General features: G+C 30.8%; 1 protein-coding gene across 3 annotated transcripts in view; it reads right to left on the bottom strand.

The window, feature by feature from the left end:
* LOC112689649 (inhibin beta chain-like) overlaps positions 1-24413 on the bottom strand; it is a 55536-nt gene extending 31123 nt beyond the window's left edge. The window contains exons 1-3 of one of the 3 annotated variants that reach the window (XM_025563455.1): positions 23507-24413; positions 23129-23443; positions 5934-6383 (exon numbers count right to left, since the gene is read on the bottom strand). In XM_025563455.1, coding sequence (XP_025419240.1) covers positions 5934-6383; positions 23129-23420 — 742 coding nt within the window. In that variant the 5' untranslated portion in view covers positions 23421-23443; positions 23507-24413. Of the gene's footprint in view, positions 1-5933; positions 6384-23128 lie in introns of all 3 variants that reach the window. The other 2 variants (XM_025563454.1, XM_025563456.1) reach the window with 2 other exon arrangements.
* Positions 24414-25269: the final 856 nt, after the last annotated feature.

Below are 25269 nucleotides of genomic sequence, written 5' to 3'. Positions count from 1 at the left end.
AAATTTGCTTTGTAATAACATTGCAGTGGTTAATATATGCATTTATATTTTCGTAATGGTACGTTTAATGACGGAAAAAACCCAACGCGTAGTTCGAAACTGCTTTTTTCTCAAAAGTAATGGAACTATGAAAACAACAAGATGACCGCGTTAAAATCAACTTAAATCTAGACATGTAGACGAGCGGGAGGCACGCAGTAAAGTACAATAATGTAGCAGGGGCTATCCCGGAAAATGTCGTCTCGCCCAGAGCCCCTCATCTCAAACATAATACATACAACATTTTACACTTGTACTACTGTTGAGATAAATAATAAGTGACATGCGTATTAGATGGTTAAACGTCGATTCTAGATTCGCGAGAATTACATTGTGTGTAGGAGGAGCTAAGAGCTGAGAGACCAAATCAAATACCAATTAAAGGCCTCTTAAAAAAAATGTGCTCAACTTAACACTTATAAATTGATTTAATAACATATATACATATGTTGATGTATTAAATATTAAAAAAAATTAAATTTAGATACCTTAATTATTAGTAATTATTAGATTAGTTTAAAAAAAAAGAATGAAATAGACAATTTTCAATTTTTGTTTTAGAGGTCCCTTAGAACTTGAGGCTCCAGTGCATTTCACCCCTTTTACCCCCGCTAAATTCGACACCGACTGTCACCGCAATATAGTTTATAAGATACGAAATCTCCGATCTCACATAAAGTGATAAGTGCTTCAAATTTAAAATTCTAGAACTACATATTAGTAATTACAATATTCTGTAAATATTATAAACTATTACCATACATTTTTATTATTATTTAATTATTATTTTCAACTTAAATTAAGATTATTCCTTTTTCATAAGTTGTTATTTTCATGTAAATTTTTTATGAAAACTTTTGCTTCATATAAAATTTTATTTAACTATCAATTGAAAAAACAGTAAATCTTGTTGAATCCATTTTCTACTATTCAAAAATTACATGATGACATAACTTATTAGTTTCAACATTTTTTTAAATAAGCTGAGAGAGAAATATCATTTGATTCGCTAAGAGACCTTAAAATTTACTTTATAAAAATAAATAAATTTTGAAAAATGGCTTACGAATGAATGCCACGTAAACTTGATTTTGTTTTCTGATTTAAGGTATTTTAATTGAAAATCTCAGTTTCATAAGTATTTTATAATAAAAAAATTGTACATTATATATTCATATTTTGTAAAATACCTCATTTTTATATTGATTCCTATAGAAATAATAAAAAAAAAAAATTCAACCCCTTATTCAAAATTCCTGAGCACGCCTCTGTATGTATATATTATATTGTGTACACATGTAGGAAATTATGATAAACGCTGTACACACAAATATGTGTATCGTAGCAGAATTCGCGACGGTGATCAACGGTCGGTGTAAATGCTTTCACGGCGATCATTTACCAAACGCCGTCAATCGCGCACCCGTAAGCCATTTCGTGTAATAATGCGTTTATAAATATCGAAAATATTTCATAATAATGTTACGGAGTATGTACGCGCCCAGAGGCCATCGCGATAAATAAATTGAGGATATGGGCAGAAGGAGAAGCGATGCGTGTTCTAGCTGGGGGCCTCCGCGGTGGCTGCAGCGATTTCACTTCACACCCGACTACGTCGTCGTCGCCCGGCAACGTCAAAATTCAACGGTTTGGAACCGAAGGGAAATTTTTTTATTTTAATTAAAACATAATTCATTTCGTTTTCTCTCTTCCTATTTCTAATATAGCGATAATTTAAATCATTTAACCATTCTCGTTATGCCAACATCGGAATCACGTTTATTGACAACGGAATCCTCTTATTGCAAGGGGTAATCAAACTAGTTATGATTGACTTACACTATTTTTTCAGTTCAGTTTTTAATATTATCAATACATATATATATATATATATATATATATATGTTAAGCTTATACGTAAGTATACTATTGAAACAATATTTTCTTTTTCAGCTGTTTAAAAACACTTTGTTATAGTATACTATTGTAAATAATTTTCATGAGTTTCACTTTTGATGGGGATCAACATATTTTTCGAGAACTGTTTAAAAAAAAAATGTAATACACTATAGGTACTATAGAATATTAACTACAGTAGTCGGGTCAGTAGTGTACAAAAAACACTTTTTTATTTATTATTGCAGTACGCACCTAGAAGTTTAATTAAAACATCTATTCTCAACATATTTTTTGGTGCCAATGGTGCTTTTGCATCAACTATTTCTTTTACAATAATAATAATAATCTGATTTTCAGATCAGATTCATTAAAGTTTTTTTTAACATTTTTATAAAAATGATTATTGTACCTGGACTTTGTACTGTACTTGCGAGTATAATATTTTAAACGGTTTTGCTAACGATTGTGTGTTGATGACGATGTTTTTACCGAACTGTGTTATTATCATTTCCAATATTATTTGAATCGGTTATCAGCGGTATTGATGCCAAATCACACGAGTGTTTTCCACGATAGTAATCTGTTAGCGATCGTATGTTTATCAATTATCAACCAACTGTATGTAGATTATATTTTATTTACCGATCGTGATGGAACACGTTAACTGGATACGTTTTTATAGGAATATTCATGCAATAAATTTCGAAATAAAATCCCATTCCATTTCGAATCTTGTCCATAACTATCATGTAAAAATTACAATTATTTACATTATTATGTATAATTTACAATTTTTTATTTTTATTTATTTTTTTTTATAGTTTTATTAATCAATAAAAAAATCATTTTTTTATTTTCTTGTAATCTGTAAAGTAATCTGTTGGAAAATAAACCGTATTAATCATCGTGTACATTATAATATTATGAATGTTACTCAGAGAACTTGTAAGTGGATTTTTATGCACAAGTCGTTTGTTAAAAATTGTATTACAGAAATGCGTGCTTTTAAATTTCAAAAATTGACTACGAGTACTAAACAACTTTTCACGCACATCAAGTACGCGGTACTCGTATATAGCTTCTGTACAGTTCATCGATTGATCATTATAATATTATGTTCTGTATATTATGTGCATTGTTTTATCACGTACGGCGGTCGTACAACTCGTACAAATTTACGATAAAACGCAAATCGTGGACCAACTAGAGATAATTTATATATATCAACGCTCCGATTGTTTTTATTATTTTTTCAGGGAAAACTTTTCATTTAAATGTTTATTGCACGCCATAAATCTAGAATGCACAAAATAATATTCTCGGTATCATTTTCACTAGATGGGAAAACGCCTAAACACGAGTTTCTGTGAATTGCTTCGTCAATATAATATACACGATGACACTCTTTGTGACACTTCTACGTATTATTATATCTTTATCAATTTAATAACATTCGATGTTTGTTTTTTTTTTTTTTGTACAAAAGTGATTTTGTACACTATAAGTTTCAGGAATTTCAACATTTCAATTTAAAAATGAGTTTTATTTTAAAAGTTTAAACAAATACTATTAACGTCTAAAAATGTAAAATAGCATTAAATATATATGTATGTATATATATAGTACTATGTTGTAAATTTAATCCAAAAATGTTAACAATTGCATAATTTATAGCATCGTAAAAGTGGAGGCCAATTTTGACTCTAGCGCAGGGATTCTCAACTTTTACACTTTACAGCATAACCATTTGTTGTGATTTATGTTTATAAATGAATAAATACATAAATATAACATAAAAGTATAGAACCATATAAGTATTATGTACTATATACGGTATTGCGATCATTTAATATCATAATGAAATTTTCAAACCGATATTAATGTGACATTTATAACTAATGTGCTTATAGAAATTTGCTTCAATTTTTCAACTAGTACAAAAATTGTATAAAAATTTATTTCTACTCTTAAATATAATACATTTAAACCTATTAAGTATAAACGGAAGTATAATTTGTCCAAAAAATAACGTATAATGTTGATAAACGTAAAATATTGTTTTTCTTTGTAAACTTGTTTCTTCGAATTTACTCATTTTTGCACTAAATCAAAACTGGCCATAAAATGTTTAAACTAATCAAAGTTTTATGACAATCAACTAAATATACAGAGTCTATTACAGAATTAGATAAATAATTATCCTAACGCAGAAACGAATGTTTAAAAAGTGATATTTCAAAATGTTACTGAAGACAATAGTTGTATTTTCCTAGATTTATGGTCCATGATATCTAACACGTTGTTAATAGGTGTTCATTTATTCTTATATTTTTCGATAAGATAAATTTTTTTTTCTTTTACAAGTATGCATTATTATACAATGCACGGGTCGCAGGCCAGAAGCCAATGACTTGTACGGCCGGAGGGCTATGCTATTAAATGATGTTTCAAATAAATCAAATTTAAGAAAATACAGTAAAGATAAACTACCATTATTCTTATTCTTATTATTATACTTAAGAAGGCGCTTATAATGTAAGACATAGCATAATTATAACTTTTCCAATGCGGAAAACATGGTGTGTGTGTGTGTGTGTTAAATGGCTTTACATGTAATTATTTTCATGTAATATTGTTGTTTTATTAGTATTATTTTTTATGACGAAAAATATGTACATTTTTATACGTTTACTGACGTATTAACGAGTCTGAAGACATTTAAATGACGTGATTTAAATTGAGTGGATAACTACTACATGTCTACATAATAAAAAAAACACAGACAGACGCGCGGTTTTTCGCTGCATCTGACCGATTATGCATCACTTTTGTGTAATCTATTTCAGTTTGAGCTGCATCAAAGCCTTTACCTATACTATCTTGGACAGTCGAATAAATAATTAAATTAAAACCTATCGAAATAGTAATTACCAATTGCTTTTATTTTCAGTATGTTAATATTAATCAGCTATCACTCGGTGTGCATTTAAATATATGTAAATCAGTTTATCCGACCATAAACTCTATAAATGTATGCCGACGAACATTATATAATTTATAGGTTCTCACATTGGGCGGCATAAATTTAAACCCCACGACCTAAATTTACAACTGATTGAATCCAAAAATAAATTGACCTATTCAAAAATGTGACCTTATTGAATCCGAAAAATGCATGACCGTTAAATTAAAAAAAAACTCAATTGAATTCCAATACTCGGAACAATAAACTTATAACTATAACTTATAAAAACTGTTCTTAAACTTCGCATCAATAGATTGATGGAATCATGTGTATATTATTGATGAAAATATCAGGCTAACACTACAACACTGTTGCTTGTAACCAAATTGTAGAACAAAGCTATTTTGGATTAAAACTGTGTTTCGGTATATTTTCATAAATCGTTATAACGGATTTTACCGTAAGCATATAATGGGTTAATAATTCGACTAAATTAAATTTGTTAAAAAAATTTTAGCATACAAGTAATTGTACAATTATAAATTACAATTGTAAAATTGAACAATTTTTACGAGTATTTTTTTTTTTTTTTAAGTGTAGACATAATGTTGGATTTAATAATAATTGGCGATTTCGTATTGTTTCATGAATTCATAAAAACTTACAACAACAGTTCTAACAATATATGAACGAATAACGCATTAAAAACGCGTGAGTATTGGTTTCGTACGGCAAATAAGAAAATTGTAAGAAACGTAAGCGACAGTCGAAAAACAATCGCATAAACGTACAACGATAATAAATGTAGGTGCATTATCGGAATCGCTTCGGTCATACATTATGTCGCGGTAATTCATTGCGATTCTCTAGTATTAAACCGAATAACTTCCCCCTTACAACGTACACACAACCGTACAGAGAATTCCACTCGACGCGTGGGTCGCGCCCGACTAATATTATTGTACAAGATATTTTTATACGTAATGTTATTATCATTGTTGTCGCCGTTCTACGCATAATCGTGACTGACCTGGTTCTGCGAATCCGATTATTTCCTTAGTGCGGCCGTAAAAGTCGTCCGGCTCGGAATCGGTGTCCCTGACGGACGGCAACCGTGTACTGGGCGGCAACGTGTTACCGGTGGCCGCGTCCGGGTCGGCCGCAGTGAGCCCGGACAGCGGTTCGACGGCCAGCGCCTCCACCAGGAACCTCGTGGACCGCGCCTTGGTGATATTCGGCTTGGCGGCCATGCCCAGTTTGGACAGTATTTGCTCCTTGATCGCTTCTATCCGCTGCTTGTCCAGGCTCGATCTGGTTGCGTTGTCGTAATGTCGCCGGCCGCGCGGCCGATGCTTCCGCCGGTGGTGGTGCCGGTTCGTGCCGGAATTCGGTGGTGACGAGGGTAGCGACGACGATGGCGACGGGAGCGCGGCGCCAGATGCTCGCTTGCACCACGGACAGTGCTGCTGTTGTCGGCCGCCTGGAAGAAAATCGAATCGTTTCGTTATTGTACGTGTGTAGTGGGGACGATGGACGTGACCAAAACGATCGAGATCGCTAAGATTAGAAAATTCGTAGGACGTTCGGTCGAAAAACGTATAAAATAGGATACGGCTGCAACCTATTGTGTTACAAATAAATAACATACGAGTAATAGCACACTTGAGTGTGTAGGATTAAATGGGCAACACGCATCCGAAGTAGTCTTATATTAAATTATTGTATAGCGATCCAACGGTTCTGAAAACAGTTTTATTCGATACGTTTTAATCCGAAAATGTCGAAACACTATACCCGCCCGACGATTTGGTAATTAAATAGCGCAAAATTAAGTAATACACTAGTACAAATACTACTGCAAAACTAGAAATGCACTAAGCTATACAATGGAAATCGAAAATAAGTAATAAATACAATAATGTCAACAATCAACCATCAATTTGCGAAACTCGATCCGCTGTTAACCTAAATCACTATAATGTATGCTGCAGCTAATGTATACGAATATGATTTATAATAATACTGTTTATGGTATAAAATATCAAATTCAAGTAATCGATAGGGATTATAAAAGTTATTTTGAAAAAATGTATAAGTCCTGTGAGTGCCTTTATTGGGAATAATGTTTTCATTGGATTAGAAGCTGTAACGATGAAACAAATTGAACACACAAAAAGTTCAAGTAAACGGTTTATGGAAAACTTTTAATAACTTTAAAATTGACTGTCACAAACATTTAGTTTTCGAACACTGAAAAGAGATCAAAGTGATCACTTTGTCAAAAGTGATAATTATTACCATAAACTAAATTAAAGTGGAAATGGGTATGATTTATTTTCGAACGATTCTATTTTAATCAATTATTTAGTGACATATTCAAGCACATGATTAAAAACATAAAAATTAACAATAAAAAGAGAATTAGTTTAAAAAAAAAAAAAAAATTTAAAACGATTGATAATAATTTTATAGTTGATATTAAGATAATTTTCTATTTCTATATCTAATAAGTAAAAATTACAAGCAGTATTGAGTGATAAATAATTATCTCTTCCTAGTTATAAACTATAACAGTGAAATACCCGCAGTGATAGTTAAGACCCTTTGTATTTGAATTTTAAATCATCAAAAAACGATAATTTGCAAATATTTCCAGAAGTATTGCTTAATTTCATATATTTTTTTACTGAAATTAAAAATCCAGCCTTGCTGAGAAGAAAATAACACAGGTATATGATAAAAAGTAATCATTTCAATTTATATTGTATTTTTTTAATTCAAACCATATTTAATCTATTCAAAAATACTAAAAATAGTCTGATAAAATATTAATCGATGCAAATATTGACGTTAGAACTTTAATCAAAGTCTCAGGATTGAAATAATTTTTTTATTTTATTATAGCAAAATGACGAGTGATATTTGAGAATAAAAAAGAAGGTGAATGAAACCATTTATTTATCTGAACATTAATTTTAACATCTTTATACCATCCACTCAAAAACTTTATTTGGATATAGCTTAACTACATGTTCAAAATTGGATTGTGATACCCTAAATGGTTCATAAAAATAAGTTTAACTATAATATGCAGTCAAAATTAGATGTTTCTATTTCGAAAATAAAATTTGGTATTGCCACAGAACATTATCTTATAGCAATTAAGCTTTGTAAGTATTAAAACAAATTTACTGAGTTCAAAACTTTAAATAAAATACTTAAATCATTCCAGTAGTTAAATAATAAACACCATGGAATTATTTTGAAAAGTTTTTAGTATTTTTTAAAAATCATTCCATTTATGATACCAATATCTTTTATCAATGTAAAAATGATTTTTTTCATACAGAAAATATAAATTTGATTTTATCGTATATATATATATTAAAATTCAAATCGTTTATTAACATGAATATAATTAAAAATATTTTTATAACTAAATAATGTACAACTATTTTGTACCTTATGGAATTATGTTGACAAAACACATGGTTTATAAAATGATATTTTCATGTTAATATGTTAATTATAAATAATTATGAATGCATTTACTTGATACATTAACACGTTTATAAAAATTAAAACAGTAAATGTCATACATTACATTTTTAGTATTAAAAATAAAGCTTGGTTAGTTCGAAATGTGCAATGTAAATAGTACCTGGAATTCTGTTTTAAGATTGAGATGTTTTTTTTATATAATTCAAAATACACCGCATTAACACTGTTAATTGGATCCATTAATGGTCTTATAACACGAACATTAAAATACCGGTTTCAGTCTAATACGATTCTAAAAATAATGAATGGAATCACACAATTTAACTTAGAATTGGTCAATTATAATAATTTATATACATCTTTATAACATTTTAAACAAGTTATTTACGTTTACACTCGTGAAATGAGTTATCAAAACAGAATCTCTGTAAGAAATCATTAACGAAAATAAAAATTATAAAAATAAGTCATTTGTATATTCGTAAAAAAATGTTTAAAAAACGATTATATTGAATTTACACGATTTAATATCATATATCTGATATCTGTACTTTTCTTCTTTTCTTACTTTAATTATAATTGTGTTTGATTTGACTCTTACCAATAAAAAAGTAGATAATTTTTTATATCAGTTGCTTTTTATTTGATAATATAAAATTACTTGAATGTTACACCAACGCAATAATATTAATACATTTTTGTTCGAGAACCAGCGGATTCTTTATGAAGCTTTGTGTACGTAATATAACATGATATAGCACCGTTGTTATTTTTTTCCACCAGCAATATAATTAATTCGAAATTCAGCAATGAAATAGGGAAACTATTAAAATGTAATGGATTATATTAATGTAATACGTGAAGCATTAGTGAACGTACTTAATTCGATCATAAATAAACGATATCCATTTGTTTATAACTTATTTAATTCGCTATTAGGGAAGTTTCGTCGTTAAGTAAAATTTTTTAGAAAAAAAGAGACACTCAAAATAATAAGATGGTGACTAATTCATTCCATGAATATAGATTTCTCACGGTTATAATTTTATCATCTTTTTTTTATTAGTGTTTTCTTTTTTTTTTTTTTTTGACTAGTGAGTAATTTTGTGTTTTCAATAAACCGGCTTCGGACGTTTCGTTATCTTTTTTGTTATACTGTTTTAACTGTAGGATAACATCATTAAAATCTCAAAACAAAATTAACAACTTTGAATTCAAAAAGTTTTTTGGAACGCAATAACAAAAATTTCTTAGAAACAAGAGGAAAAAATAAATCTATAAAACGAGCTAATATCATTCGTAAAAGCTAATAGGTCAACAACATGATGATAAATATTGTAGGTACCGCACTACAGTATGCATGTGAATGAATTATTGATTTTAAGGTCATTTTTCAAGGTTTTTCAAAATTGCGTTGCATTAGACAATAATTTGCTCAACTTAAATCAAAATCAAAGTGTACATAAATGTATATGAATATATAATATTAATTTTGCAGTTAAACATTTTAGCATTATATATGCAATATAACGTTATACATGACAGTAAACTATGATTTCTTTGTAACCGGATTAATGTATTATCAAAATAATATATGCTGACTAAAATTGTTTTATAAATAAAATGCTCGGTATTCTATTTGCAGGAAAAAAGTGATACTTATTCCTTTATTCCTATTATTTGTTTTTAAAATATTATTTATCATTCCGTTCTTGTACATTAAATTTAAATCAATCAAAACTCCATCTTTCAAATAAGACATGTTACAGGAACGTTGTTTCAAATCATTATTGCATTTATAAATACATAATATTGAACAATTTCAATAAAAGATTCACAAGATACTTCAACTATAGAATTAAATTTTTAGGATTGCAACAATTTATTTATTTTGTGATAGCACTCTTATGTAACTATTAATTATGTGAGCTCAATGTCATTATTTAAATAGGAGATGAATACTGGAATTATGGATGATGAACCAAAGAAAAAAAAAGAATACTGGAACTATTTATGAGTATAATTCGATTAAAATTATCTTCAAATTGATACTTCAGATAATTTAATTTTTACTTTTTAATTTTAATTTTAATTTTTTGAATAACCGAATACAGAAAAAACAGTATCATTTACAACACACTCTATAAAAATAAAATTTAGTTATTATATTAAAGTTTAGAAAATGATTGTATTTTGTTAATGCAACATTTCCAACTAGTATAGGTAGAACTGCGGTTAAAGTTTGGTAACAATAAGAAACTATACGATATTGTATTAAGACACGACGTATATGAAAGTGCGTATTATTGCAACGACAATTTAGCGGTAAGGTGTTTTGCTTAGTATATAAATTATAATTATTACTATTATTATTATTTACAGCATGGTCTAAAGTGCATCATGAGTATACACATAAAAAATACTATCATATGCATTATACATGATATTATAGAATAGAAGTAGCCAACTGGTTATTGATTCGGACATCCAATGGGTCATTGCATTTTTATTGCGTGCATACCACAACGATCAATGCACATAAAACGCGACCGCACGCACTTTATCACAAACAACACACACACTATTTGCCTTAGCTGTCTCATCATTGCAATACATGCACTCGTCGAATTTTATTCATCGTTTGCATCTTTCGAACGCGTGCGACAACAGACTCAACTGTTCATTATAATAGGTATAGAGGATTAATTTACATATTTTGTTTTAGTTGCATCCGAATTGGGTCCTGAATTTAAAATTACGACACTAGTTGGGTCCCGAATTATTTTAGGTACTACACTAGTTAGGTCCCGAATTATTTTAGGTAGGTACTACACTAGTTGGGTCCCGGATTTTATAAGTACTTCACTAGTTTCTGAATATTTTTTAGTAAGTACTATATTATATTAACATTTTCCTTCCCATTTTAACAGACTTAGGACTGTCTATGATCTATTTAGATAACAGGTATGGTTAAAAATGTTTTTATAGTTTTTCTTTTGTATTTTAGTTTCTTTTCCATTAATTTTTATTTATATTATATAATGATCTTAACATTTTTAATATTTTTACCAACACAATTCTAATAAATTATATTTTAATGGAAAAGAAACTAAAAAACCTAAAAAAAAAGAAAAAAACTATAAGAAACATTTTTAACCATACCTATGGTCTAAAATTTAGACTCTAAATAGATCAAGGACAGTCCTAAGTCTGTTAAAATGCGAAGGAAAATGTTAGTATAATGTAGTACTTACCAAAATATATTCAGGAACTAGTGTAATAACTAAAATAATTCAGGACCCAACTAGTTTAGTACCTATAAAAATTCGGGACTCAACTAGTGCACTACCTGCGATTAACCCTTAGTACTCGGGGCCCAACTCGTATGCTCCGTTTGTTATTAGTCATAATCACATTGTATATTGATATACATGACATACTGGCATAAAAGTATTAGAAATATTAGAAACACAATTATAATGTCAACATTAGCTCACGTGTGTCTGTGTGTGTGTGTGAGTGTGACTGTGCGTGAGTAATATAGTTATAAAACGATTCCCTGGGGACACGATTGGTATATGTACGCGCTATTAAAATTTACATAAATATTACCATATATATATATGCATATAATAAATACTATAATATGGTGTTATAAAACGCTGATAGACGTCGATGGTGGTGGACAACGGTGAGGCGGGTCGATGAAGGGGTACGTCGTAAGGCTTAGGGGTAGTAGAGTCCGACAAGAGCTTGGGGTGTCGGGTTTCGGAGTGGGATAGTTGGCAACGGCGTCGGTGGCGGCGATGCGTAAGTGCGTACGTGACACGACTGACCTCACGTAACGACCATCGTAGGCCCAGACGGACACTGACCTGCGTAACTGGAGAACTACCCCTCCGGGGAAAAATGAAATACCCTTGTCGCAACCTACGCAGAAACAACCACCACTACCACCAATATCACCAACCGTTATTATCAAAACACCTCGATAAATTAATATATATACTATTTCCCGTGTACTTATATGAAGTAATAAAGCATTATAATACTTATATATATATATATATATATACGCATTTAAATGTTACAACTTTGACGTTTTCTTTATTTTTTATTTTCCTTTCTTTTCTTTTTCTGTCCGCGTTACATTATTAAATATTATTTAGTAAATAATTATATTATACGTATTGCTGTATAAACGCACGTGCCTTGTCCGGCATCACACCCGCATGCATGTACGGACTGAAAATATATTTCATGTGCATATTACGCATGGGGTTATGCACTACGTCAGAAACGCTGCGATAATAATATTATATAATTATCTTGGTATTATAAACGGATAATTATAAGGTTTTACGCGCAGAGCTTAAATCAAACATATAACCGAACGCACTGTCGTCAAATATCATCGTTATAGGTTAACGATATAATGAAGAGGTGTTATAACAATATAATATAATAGCCCACGTAATATATAAAACCTAATGGTGCATATACATCACGTCACTTGTAAGGTGTCGTACATATTCGATTTCGGATCAAATTTTTGGCTACTACGTTTTCACTAATAGCTAATATTCACCATTCGCACTTACGTGTACAATATAATGTTTATTAATCTAATTAAGTTATACAAATCGAAAAACATAAGCCGTAATTAACAATTGAAAAATTTTCACGATTTTCATAAAGGATCTGTTTTAAATATTATTATGATAATCACAATAGCGGTTTTTTTCTATAGAAATCGAATAAATTGTTAATTAAAAATTGTAATGTTTTCGTGTGTTTATTTAATAACCATAATTTATACAATTGAATATTACACAAAATAACTCACATACTCTATACGTTTTACATAAAATTCTGTTTAAGTAATTTAATAAGTATAAACTATCACTAAAAATTAAACAATGGAAATATAAATAGATTTTATTGTTTTTATAAGTAGTTGTAAAAAAATATTCGCAGGTTGAAACTGTTGAAGGATGAACATTGTATTTGTACGACAACATTATAATTTCATAGTTTTCTTATTTTTCTTAATATTTAAATAATAACAAATAAAAGTTCAAATAATGTCAAATCTTAAATATTCACTGGAGTTAAATTTAATTTCCATCCATAAAACAACGTCTTTAATAATAATATTAAAATATTGACGTTTAATATTGTTAATTGTTTGAAATATTATTATATTACATAATTACCGAAAATGTAAAATTGAATTATTATTTTGTACTATAATATTACACATTTAATTTGATCAAAAATGTTTTAAATAATAGTTTAAAACTTGTGAATCGTTATGAATACAACAAGATACTATTACATTTCTTTGATATTGATAGAAGTTTCAAAATAATTAATTAATCATTAAATGAATAAAATATATTTATACAAAATGTGTATAATCATATATTTTTTAATCATCTTAATCCTATATAGTTAAAAATATACCAGGGCTGTTATAATAATAATATATTTCCAATGATTTTGACAAATTACCATGTCTAAAGAAAATAAATTATAAAAATTATTATTAAATACTGTATGATTGTACAAGTATGTAAATTCAATGTACATGCAAATATTTTAAAATAATTAAAACTATAATAATTTCATAACTCCTATATTTTTTTATTTAAATCGATACTCAATTTTATCAAGGAATTTTTAAAATATAAAGAAAATATATTCTTATAGGTCAATAACGTTAAATTTGAATGAATCAAATATATTGAATAGTAAAATGTTAAAATTTATTTTTAATTTTTAATTTTTTTTTTTTTAATTCTAAATCATTTTAAAAATGTTTGACCTAAATAGTCCATAATCAATGGTAAAACAAGAATTTTATTTTAATATTTAATTACGCTCAAAGCTATTATCAATAATTTTACTACCAAACTGCTAATATAATATAAAATATAAATCTTGTTTATCTATTGTAAACAAGCTCATGGTCATCATTTAATAAAATATACGTGGGTTAATATTAATATCCATTAAACTTTAATATAACCATGAAAGTACCTTATAAACGAATTTGGCCTCACAAGATATAATCATAAATTTTTTTTTTTTATTATTAATCGTTATTGGCTTTGTTGGATATAGAATACAAAATCTTCATAAATTATATTCTAAAATATTGAAATTTTGCAGTCGAAATTATAAACAGCTAGTGAGATTTTCTTTGCATGAATCGGAAACTTTTCAAAAATATACTAATTTGGTTTACAATGTGAGATTTTACATTTATTTTAGAACAATAATATGCTATAGATATGATATAGATCATACCGCTAAATATTAATATAAGTATACATATAGTGTAAACGCTTTAATTTATTCATATAAAATTAACATTCAATATAATTATACCGTATTTTTGAAAATCGGTGCTCTCACTTATTTAAGTGTTTTAATATTTATATTGAATTAAATTTTAAATTAAGCATAAATTCAAAACATTTTAATTGAAGAATGAAATTAATTAAAATCTTACAAAATCTACGTTAAATGTATACTTTTACTGAAATACGATATCGCCTCAATCTGAAAATATACAAATAACCCAACACATGAACAGTGAAAACGAACAATAAACTCTAATAGTATGTACTAAATATATTTGAGAAAAACATTTTTATTACTAAGTACAAGGACCCTGTGTTAACGTACATAATAATTCGCTTTTCAATCAAGACCACTAGGTTTTACCCGCCAACTTTAGTATAACTTTACGGCGTTTCCAGGTAGTTGGTGTATGGCCGATTTAAAAATAAAAAATATCTTACCTTACCGGAGTTTTGATCTAATATATATGTAAAAGCCAAGATCGATTGTCTTGGATGGGATCTTTCGTTTTTTTTTACATAATGTTACTTAAATGTAATATTGATATCGGATTTAAGATCACGCTTATAACTTTTTTTCCTGGCGGCTCTTATTAAAAAATGGTTGCAGTTTATTGTCATATGTTTAAATAATATAATATATTATCTCCATATAACTAGAATTCTACATTTTCGTTTTTGTTATACCATCAGCGTTCATATCTCCATACTCCATACATGCTCTCTACTTAAATCTCTGCCGAAGTCCCTTATGACAGTGTTATGAACAATAAAATGTGTTAAAAACAATACATATCTATACAACATAAATAAACTTAAAGTATTAGTACTATTGTATAGGTACTAAAATATTTAATAAATAAGTAAAATAAGTTAGAGAAATTTATTTTCAATAATTAAAATGTAATAGTTATTGATTGATAATAATGTGTATTGATTGCTTACATTTTACATTTTAGTAACATATGAACAATAATAAATTATTTTAAAAACTTGTAAGTATACATTCAATCAATTAGATATTATCTTAAACAAGATCTAAAATGTTATCTTTCATATAAGTAGCAAAAATATGTTTTTTAAGTCATTCAAATTAAAATAATTTTTTAATAAATAAAAATTAAATAAATTTAATAATATTATAATATAAAATATTTATTTATGTGGATAGGACAATATTTAAGTTAAATTCTACATTACGAAAAATTATAAAAAAATACATTATTTATTCGCATTTATTAAAAATCAGCTTTTAACAAAACATTTAAATGATTTCTATTATGTATATGATTATAAAAACTTTACCTATTATAACAATTATTTCTGATATTAATTATATAATATTATAAAAATAGTATAACTATAAACTAATAAAATTATCATATGTATTTAAGTTAAAAATAATTTAAAAACAGAACGTAAAATATTTTTTTATAACTATAATACATTTTATTAGATTTATGATCATAATTAAACCTAAATATTTAGTGAAAACAACAATACTTCCGTCAATGTATTTTTATTGTTAAATTTATTATACCTGAATCCACCGAGCTTAGTAATTTTTAATTCATTTTATAATATGTAGGCGTTTGCCTAAGGGAAAACCTTAAGAGAATTATTAAAACAAAATAGTAACGTGGGGGTCATGTTCATTTACTTTTTATCAAAAAGTTTAACATTCCTCGGGGAAATTATTTGACGAGAACAAATAAAATTTTGCACAACATATTTTTAGATTCTGAATGAAACGAGGAATGTATTTTTAAACCACTTCTATACATGAATATCATTGCTATATAACTTGCCACGTCGTTTAAAATAGTTAGAAATATTTATATATTCCATTTAATGAACAAATATCCGTCAAAAAAAAAAAAAACTAAAGCCTGCATTATAACGGCAACATTAAATTACCTGTTTATATAAAATAAACAAGGAAGCAATATGCATATGTTTCAATCTGGCCATTAAGTTATCCAACCGTCAATCTATATACTTATACATATTTAGATCTAAAATTTATGACAGAAACGATATAATGTACACTTCAAAACTAATATCTATTAATAGTATTCGAAGCATTTATTAAAACGTCCATCATGAATATGAACACAAATATATATGTCAAATAAATTTGTATAAGATAAACATCCCTCTATAAGTATATCACAAATATTTAATATTATACATATTGAAATAACTTTGCGGAAAACATTAAATTTCTATGTGCAGAATACTTTTTATTAATGCTTTAAACTTAAAATAATTTTTGATAATTAAAATGTGAAAGTTAAATATTCCATAAATATTAAATACCTGTGTAATTTTAAAAATTTCATAAATAAGCAACGAATAATGGTATTATATATATACATATATGTTTTAAGTATTTATTTGGCTTTACATTTAAAATTAAAATTTACAATTTTCATGATCGATAAAATATTTGCTTGCGTTGCAAAGTCATAACCGTTATTTTATTCACAAATGTATATGTTCAGCACTTGTATTGCTTTTTCATTCAGTACGTTTCAATATTTCAAGAGTAATTAAAATAATTATAATTGTTCATAAATTAAGATTTAGCTAAATAATATTAAATGATAAATGTAGAAGATACATTTACGGCATTAATTGTTAAATTGCAGAAAATACATTATTATTTATAATTCATTTTAGATAAAATTTAAGTTAAAACATAATATTTCTTCATGTGCTCAAGGTAAATTCAACATTATGTTGATGAATTATTAGTTAAAATAATAATAAGAATAATAATAAATATAAATCTCTAAGAAATCCAATTAATCAATTTAAGAAACCAGTAACATATTAATCTCTAATCAAATCTACACATTAATAATCTGGTATGAAGTGCTCTTACTGCATTGACGAATTCGGGGAACTAAACTTACACTTGTAAACATGAATAAATAGGCAAATGACTGGCGTTTATCTAAATCACGATAGTCGACATAATATGATATTGTACAGTCATAAGTTATTATTAAAATAACAATTACAAATATGGTAAACGCTAATTTTTCTGGAATTTATTTGAGCAATTATATATGTACATATGACTTTTTTTTATCTGTCTATTGATTTGAATAAGCCAATTTCTGATAGTTTTTTTAAATACTTATATCATTGGCTATTAATTTGCATAAAGAAATTTCACTTCTATTTCTTCAAATAAAAGAACACGTTTAAGGTTTTTTTTTGGCTTACCAAATGCAATTTATTTCTTTATATTTTAATTAAATTTGGTTTATTTTTAGGTTAGTTAATTATTTATATCGGTTAACAAGCTCAGTTCAAAAAACCATGAATTTCTATTTAAATATATTAAAATTTAGTGTGAGCAAAAACATTTTTAAAAAATCAATTATATTCCTAATACATTTTATTGAAAATAATATATGCTAAGATATTCAAATAGCTAATATCTGAGTAGCAATACGTTTTATACTAATTTATCCACCAATATTACATTTATTATAAGGTTTTTGGTAGGCCGTAATGCGTTAGGACGCATAGGATTGAATTTTTGCCCACAGAAAAATTGCACCATCATAAAATTAATTATGTACATATGTGTTCGAGGCATTAGGTGAATATTATCATGGGATTGAGGAATAGGATTTTTCTCATCGTGGCAAAATATATAACTTTTCTACCAAATCTTATTGAATAATGTACAACACATTATATGTAAATTCCAGATAGAAGGTATTTTATTTTAGAAAACTATACAATTTATTAAAATAATTATAACCACGTAGAGTATCGGTCGTCAAATATTTATTGACATCGCGTAATCGTCGTTAATGTTGCGTACCGTGTTTGATCGAAGTTTTCTTTTGTATGCATCGAAAAGTTATTTATTTCTAGCGTATTTTAGTTAGGTTATTAAGTATAAAACTAACAACGGCATTACAATAAAACAGAATATTTGTTATATTTCAGTTGAATACTATGTTTATAGTAGGTTAAAACTGTTAAAAATAGCATTTCTTTCTTTCTAATCGAAAATATAGTGCTCAAGCGTAATTTTAAAATACAAACAATGCAAAACAAATTCAAATAAATATTATTCAAACCATTTGCAGAACATAATTTAACTATCCAAAATATTAGAAAATATCCGGAGTAAGAAAGACAGATTACAATTTACAAGTAAGACCAATTAAAATAATTCCTACACAAATTCAAGAAATGTTCACCGTTTTTCAAGTTATCATTAAAATTTTAAATAATTAAAAGAATCAGTTTATAGAATTCCAAATAAATATTTTCATAATATTTCCACAAATTACTTATGAAACATTTGACTCCAAACTGTTAAAAAAATTTTCAGAAAATATGAATTTTTCACCTCATTTCAAAATCAATCCACGATTTTACAAACAGTCATGTCAGTCTCTTGTAAAACAAGAGGAAGAATAAAAATGAATGCAATGAGAACAATTTCGTTTGAATGTTGTATACCACTTTCAAAGCATTCTATTCGGTCATATGTAGACCCAAATGCATTACTGATCTTATAAACTTGTGTCGCAAAACTTCCTGTTTAGAAATAGTTTCTAACTATAGATAAAAGATTGTTTAGTCATGCTATATTAAATGAATCGTATTATATAATTGTGATCTCCTGTAGCCAACATGAAATATTTAAAATATATTCTAGCAAGTGCAGATCGTTGCGTTTATACGAATTAATATAATAGCGATGTGCAACTAATCGTCATTCATGTTATAAAGAATAATGCGTTTTATGATCACCGTAATGGAACTATTGGAATTGGTATAACAATAAATCTTCATGAACAAATTTGAGATTTTTGGAGTAAACCTATATATTTTTTTACGTGTTTAACGTGTTAACGTGTTGGTGATCATGCGCAACGTCCCGTACGAATCATCTTCAACTTGACTCTCCGGAAAACTGACAAAAACGAGAAAAGCGTACCAATCAGTGCTGCGACCAACGGGGTGCCGGATTACCGCCAAAAGGCCTCCGTTCAGGAAGAAATGGAACTTTGACATTTTTAGATGTCTAAAAGAGAGTTCATTATAGATTATAGGCAGCATAACAGTAATGGTAGATTAAAAAAAACGAATATTTTCATTGACTGTTCGTATTATATGTGCTTTAATAAGACGACGGTCTACATAGTATGTAGGCAGAAAAAATGTTAGTAAGTAGCTTAATTACTAATATTGATAATTGTCGTTTTAAATTTTATCAGTGTTGGTACATTGTAGTGTTAAAACCATCAAGAAACAAATAAACAATTAGTGCGGACGACTAAACTCAATCTAAAATCAAAATGTCAATACTGCCTTGGCATCCCCCGTTAAATAACTCCAGAAGACGAGAAATAATTTTAAATCGCCTCACAATGGGCCATACTTCAATCACTCACCAATACTCAATGACAAAATAGAAGTCACTCAAATGTTTCACTTGTGTTGTTCGAATTACCGTCAAGCACATCCTCACCAAATGCCAAGGAAATTCTCTGCTCCATATATCTCTATGAAATTCTCGGTCCGGATTAAAATTCAACTCAAAATCTAATAACACTCTTAAAAAAAACCTGATCTATATAGCAAAATATGATCATGTTTCAGGTTGAGAATTAATGCTACGTAATGCATCGTAATGCATCTAATGGGTAAACTCTTAAGGTGATGTCAGACCAACAGCCACAGCAGTCTTTGTTACAATAAAAAAAAAAAAACTGTTAGGGCGTTTACGGAATTGCCGGTTCCTGTGGACTCTCGACGGAAACAATGGTGTAAAACGAGCTTTACGATCGCGTTTTAGAAGTAGTCCCAACTTCATAGAGGTTCTACCAGGTTGGTCACGCGTCGCATCGTTGCATTACACGATTGCCGGACGAAACGCGATCAATTCCCGCGGTCCTGATCAGGCGGTCGCTCTCTCGTTCTTGCGCGTTTCGCACGTTCTTTCCTGCCCCTACGTTACCGCGAACGATGAGCGCTATTTGTGCGCAGTACATCGGTTCGATGTTCGCAGTCAAAGTCCTTAAAGGACGATCACCTCTCGCAATATTTACACCTGCACAGACGAACGGACACGCAACCGATACGTATACTGTCACGATAACGGTGCGCCGCGAGAACGCAAGGGCTACGCAATCCTTTTCTCCGGCGTTTTGAACGTGTACGACGATATTTCGTCCCGTCCGCACGGGACCCGGACAAGAAATCCACTATCGTTGCCACGTGTCACCGCTATCCTCCGTAGATCATGCACCCGACAAATGCGTGCGTTGACGGTCATCTTTCGAGCAACCAAAAAACGCTAACTACCGTCTTTTGTACGCGATCGTTATACTACTACTACGAGTGTACACGCATGATTCGATTAGAAAATGTGATTTGATCGTAACCAAGTCGATACGATTATTTTTATTTGAACACTTCATGTACGCGGTATAGAGCGACTCCATCGTTTTAAAAACATTTCAATATACATGATTTCAAAGGCATAACATAACTATGGCTGTTTCCGGTTAAAATTGAGCAAGGAAGAACAGAAAAAAAATTGCAAATTATGATTTAAAAACAGTGGTTTACAACCATCGTTTCGTTTTTTTTTCTTAATTCAAAAATATTTAGTCGTTTTATTTCTAAGTGTTATAATGAGATTTCACGAGAATGGATGGTGTAGTCAAAATATTATTCAGGCGCGGCCTAATCACGAATCTTCAACTAACATATACACATAATTTTTATGAACTTAAAACGATTCTGAAATATAATTTATAGACCTAGAGTAAATGTTAATAAATCAAAATACCAGAATCTTTTACATTTTCAACTCGACCAACGGAGGAGATCTATATTTTATTAATCGAACAAACCTGTTTTTAATAAAAAATGAAAAATAAATTAATACTATTTAATGTAAATAGTAATTTATCCTATAGTACATTATAATGTAGAAATTATTTAAGACTCGGTGCACGATCATCCTTAAATTTCATTACAGCAAATTTATACAAATTTAATTTTTCTCTCGCAATATACGCGAGTTTCTTGTTCCCATCAGGTATATTACATTCAATTTACATCCAACGAATTCTTGTGTCACCGTGGGAGTTGAAATATAATACTTATCCGAATGTACATCATTATATTATGATTCAAATTAGTCCTGGTGTACCTACTTGTATTTAGTGCGTTTATTCCTGGGTTTTTTTTTATATTGGAGGAGATACTGTAGTTCGTAGACGCTCTTAGTCATACTATTATTATAATAAAACCCACGAAATACTTTCAGTGTAACTACTTGACAAATTACACAGCTGTATGTATATAAATACATACATACATAGGTATCTGACTTTACTTCCAAGTTTTTTGAGTCGGGACTCGAGAGTATTTAAAAATTCGTCCACATCGGCTGGTGAGCAACTCAAAGAGTCAATAGAAAGAGAACGTAAATAAAACGAGTTTTTTAATCGTAAATCATTCTCGAACGCATATTGCATTATTATAAATGTGAAATAAATTCATATTAAATCTCCTGAAAGGGAAAGTAATTGGGAAGGCGAAATGAAAATAATCTGACTGAAATAAAGACGAAAATTATGGTTAACATGATAACACGTCGAACTCGTGCACACATTTTTACGGCAATCCATTGGTGTACTGCTGTTATATCAGGTGTTTAATTTATATTCTCTGGTAAATAATATGTATTTTACCAACGATACAATGAGAACATCGGTTTGTTCAAATCGAAATTCGAAAAAACAATATAAACGTAAATACATTATTATACCTATAGGTATTATAGTTATATAAGTTGCTTATTATATCTACATATTTTACATATAAAACGAAGACGTATCAAACGAGAGCAGTCGCAACAGGTGTTACATTATAGAACATGATCGCAAATCGCAATCCTTGAACGATCCTGATTGTTCCGTCACACATGAAGCGGAGACTCGCGTAAGAGTGAACGAAAGGCGTGCTCTGTTGACTTGGCCGTTGGTATAAAACCATGCGTTTTTCATACAAAGAATTTAATTTCGGTATCGACTGAGCTTCGATCACTATTATATTACACCTATTTATTATTCGATAAATTACAGTTACTTATATTTTTCACACGCGCTATTGCTATTAATCATACCTAGCACTAAATCCGAAAGAAACGAAAAAGAAATTGTTGTTCAGCCAAGTAATTAGTACGGAAACCTATTGGTACATTTTTATTTTTTTGGCCCGGGAACCAATTTCGTAAGTGTCGTTAGGAGTTGTATTCGATGCGCAACATTCGTCGGACATTTGAATTTCGTTCGCGACTTACCGGGAGTGTTGGTCTGTTGTTCAGTGCCGTCGTGGCCGAACGGCGCTCTTTCCAGTTGTGACGTGACGGTGGCCACCGCACTAGTGGCCACTGCGGCAGCGGCAGCGGTGGTGGCGGCGGCGGCAGCGGCGGCTGCTGCGGCGGAAGCGGAAGACAACGACCGCGACGGTGACAATGACGACGACGATGACGAAAAAGAAGATGAAGAGGAAGAAAAGGACGAGGAAGATGACGGAGGAGAAGAAACGTAGGACAAGGGGACGGCCGATTCGCGTGGTTCAGCGGCGGACATTGCGAGCGTTACGGCTGCGGCGGCTACAACAACGACAATACGTATAGACCACGACCAATTGTATCGGTTACGTGTCTTCCACATACTTCCCAGAAACGCTCAGGTCAGCGGCGGCGTCGTTACACACGCGACTGGCGGCCAACAACAACTCATCGGGCGGCCGATAGCGTCCACGACGGCAGTCGCACTACCGGCATATCCGGTCGTCCTCGTCGTCGTCGTCGTCGTCGTCGTCGTCGCCGTTGTCGCGGTAAACGGCTGTGGAAAGGTCTGTGATCGCGTCGTACGATGACGTGCGTCCGACAGCTGTCCAGCTGTCCTGTTCCGTAAACACGGCCGGGCGAAACACGTCCGCGGTTATAGTATACTACGCGGTGTAGCGGTTAATGGGCTCGCACCAGGCGCAGGTAAACGGGTCGTCTGCCGCGGACAGTGATCGCGACATCGCCACCGACTCCGCCGCCGCAGCCAACGCTGTCGCTGCAAACGGTTTTCCTCCCCTTCGTCGTCGTGCTGTGTCGCAGGTGCGCGCCACCGAACTGTTCCGTGCGACGCCGACAAGTCACGGTCAAATCGACTGTTCGATCCTGTGTCCGTTTGCTGACGGTGTTACATCACTCGCGGGTGTCGCGGACGGACCGAACAGCGGACAACATTACGCGACAACGGCGATATTATTGTACTCGGCAGCACGCGCGGAACGGGATGAAACGTTGAAAACGCGAAAACCGCAACGATCGCGGGAGATTTTTATTTCCTATGAATATTATTCTGCTTCTTCTGCAATATTATAGCGATCAAACGTAATCAATGTGCTTGGAACTCGAACTTAATTAGTAGGTGGTACGTCCGGGGGACCACGCGCCCGGGACAAATCGAGTGCGAACGCGTGTAGAACGTCCGACGGTCGGCGGACACTGTACAAAACACACGCGCGCACCGCAGCACATCGGTGTGCCGGCCGGTCGCTGCCGCCGCCGCCGCCGTAATGTGGCCGGTACGCCGCGCATGCGTAACCGGCGCGCACCACGTGTCTGACACCTAGACATGGTTCAATTTTCAGCGCTGCCGGTGGTCCCCCCGGTGGGTTTCTCGCCGTAGAATACGCTTACGCCACTGCCGCGAAGACAACTTCTTCGACGGCACATACCGCCGCCGCTGCCTCACCTTCGTCGCGTTCCCCGTGTTTAGGTACAGCACACCGTGTTACATATATTCCATTATCGTAATGTCATCGTAATATTATGCATTTTCATTTTTTTATTTTCATCAACGTTTCGTCATGACATTCTTACGGTGAGAAAGCTTATGCGCACACGACGAACGGGACCGGCCGCAACGGGTCCAACGTTTCGTTTTATTTTCACTTACGGCGCAAAAACAACATGTACCTCTTATTTCTCTCGTTCCCACTCGCGGGTAGGTTGCGGCTGTCCTGCAGCAGTCCAACACGTTATTCCGTACATCGAGATTTATAAAACTCTAATCGCGTTATCTTTATAAAAACCGTGTTTACGTATTACCATTGATCGTAATGTACCAAACACAAGTTAAATAAGTATTTGTAACCAGCAGTACAATTTTTCCCAAGAAGACAAAATTATTGATGGTTCATAAAACTATTCCAAACGTAATACGCCTGAAAAAATAATTATTATATTCATATATTTAGTGGTAGGGGTTGTTGGGTATTAACCTAGACACTTGAAGTGTATACAAAGGTATATACATAAAGGTACATATACATATATACATATATACATATATATATAAAGGTGTATACAAACACTGCAAATAGAAGGAATACCAAAAATATCTAGTCGTCGTCGAATACGGCAACTGGAAATAC

The sequence above is a fragment of the Sipha flava genome, unplaced genomic scaffold (assembly GCF_003268045.1).
Source record: "Sipha flava isolate LNK unplaced genomic scaffold, YSA_version1 45_pilon_pilon, whole genome shotgun sequence".
NCBI lineage: Eukaryota > Metazoa > Arthropoda > Insecta > Hemiptera > Aphididae > Sipha > Sipha flava.
Note: the sequence above shows the minus strand (reverse complement) of the source record. Positions and strands in the feature narration are given on the sequence as shown.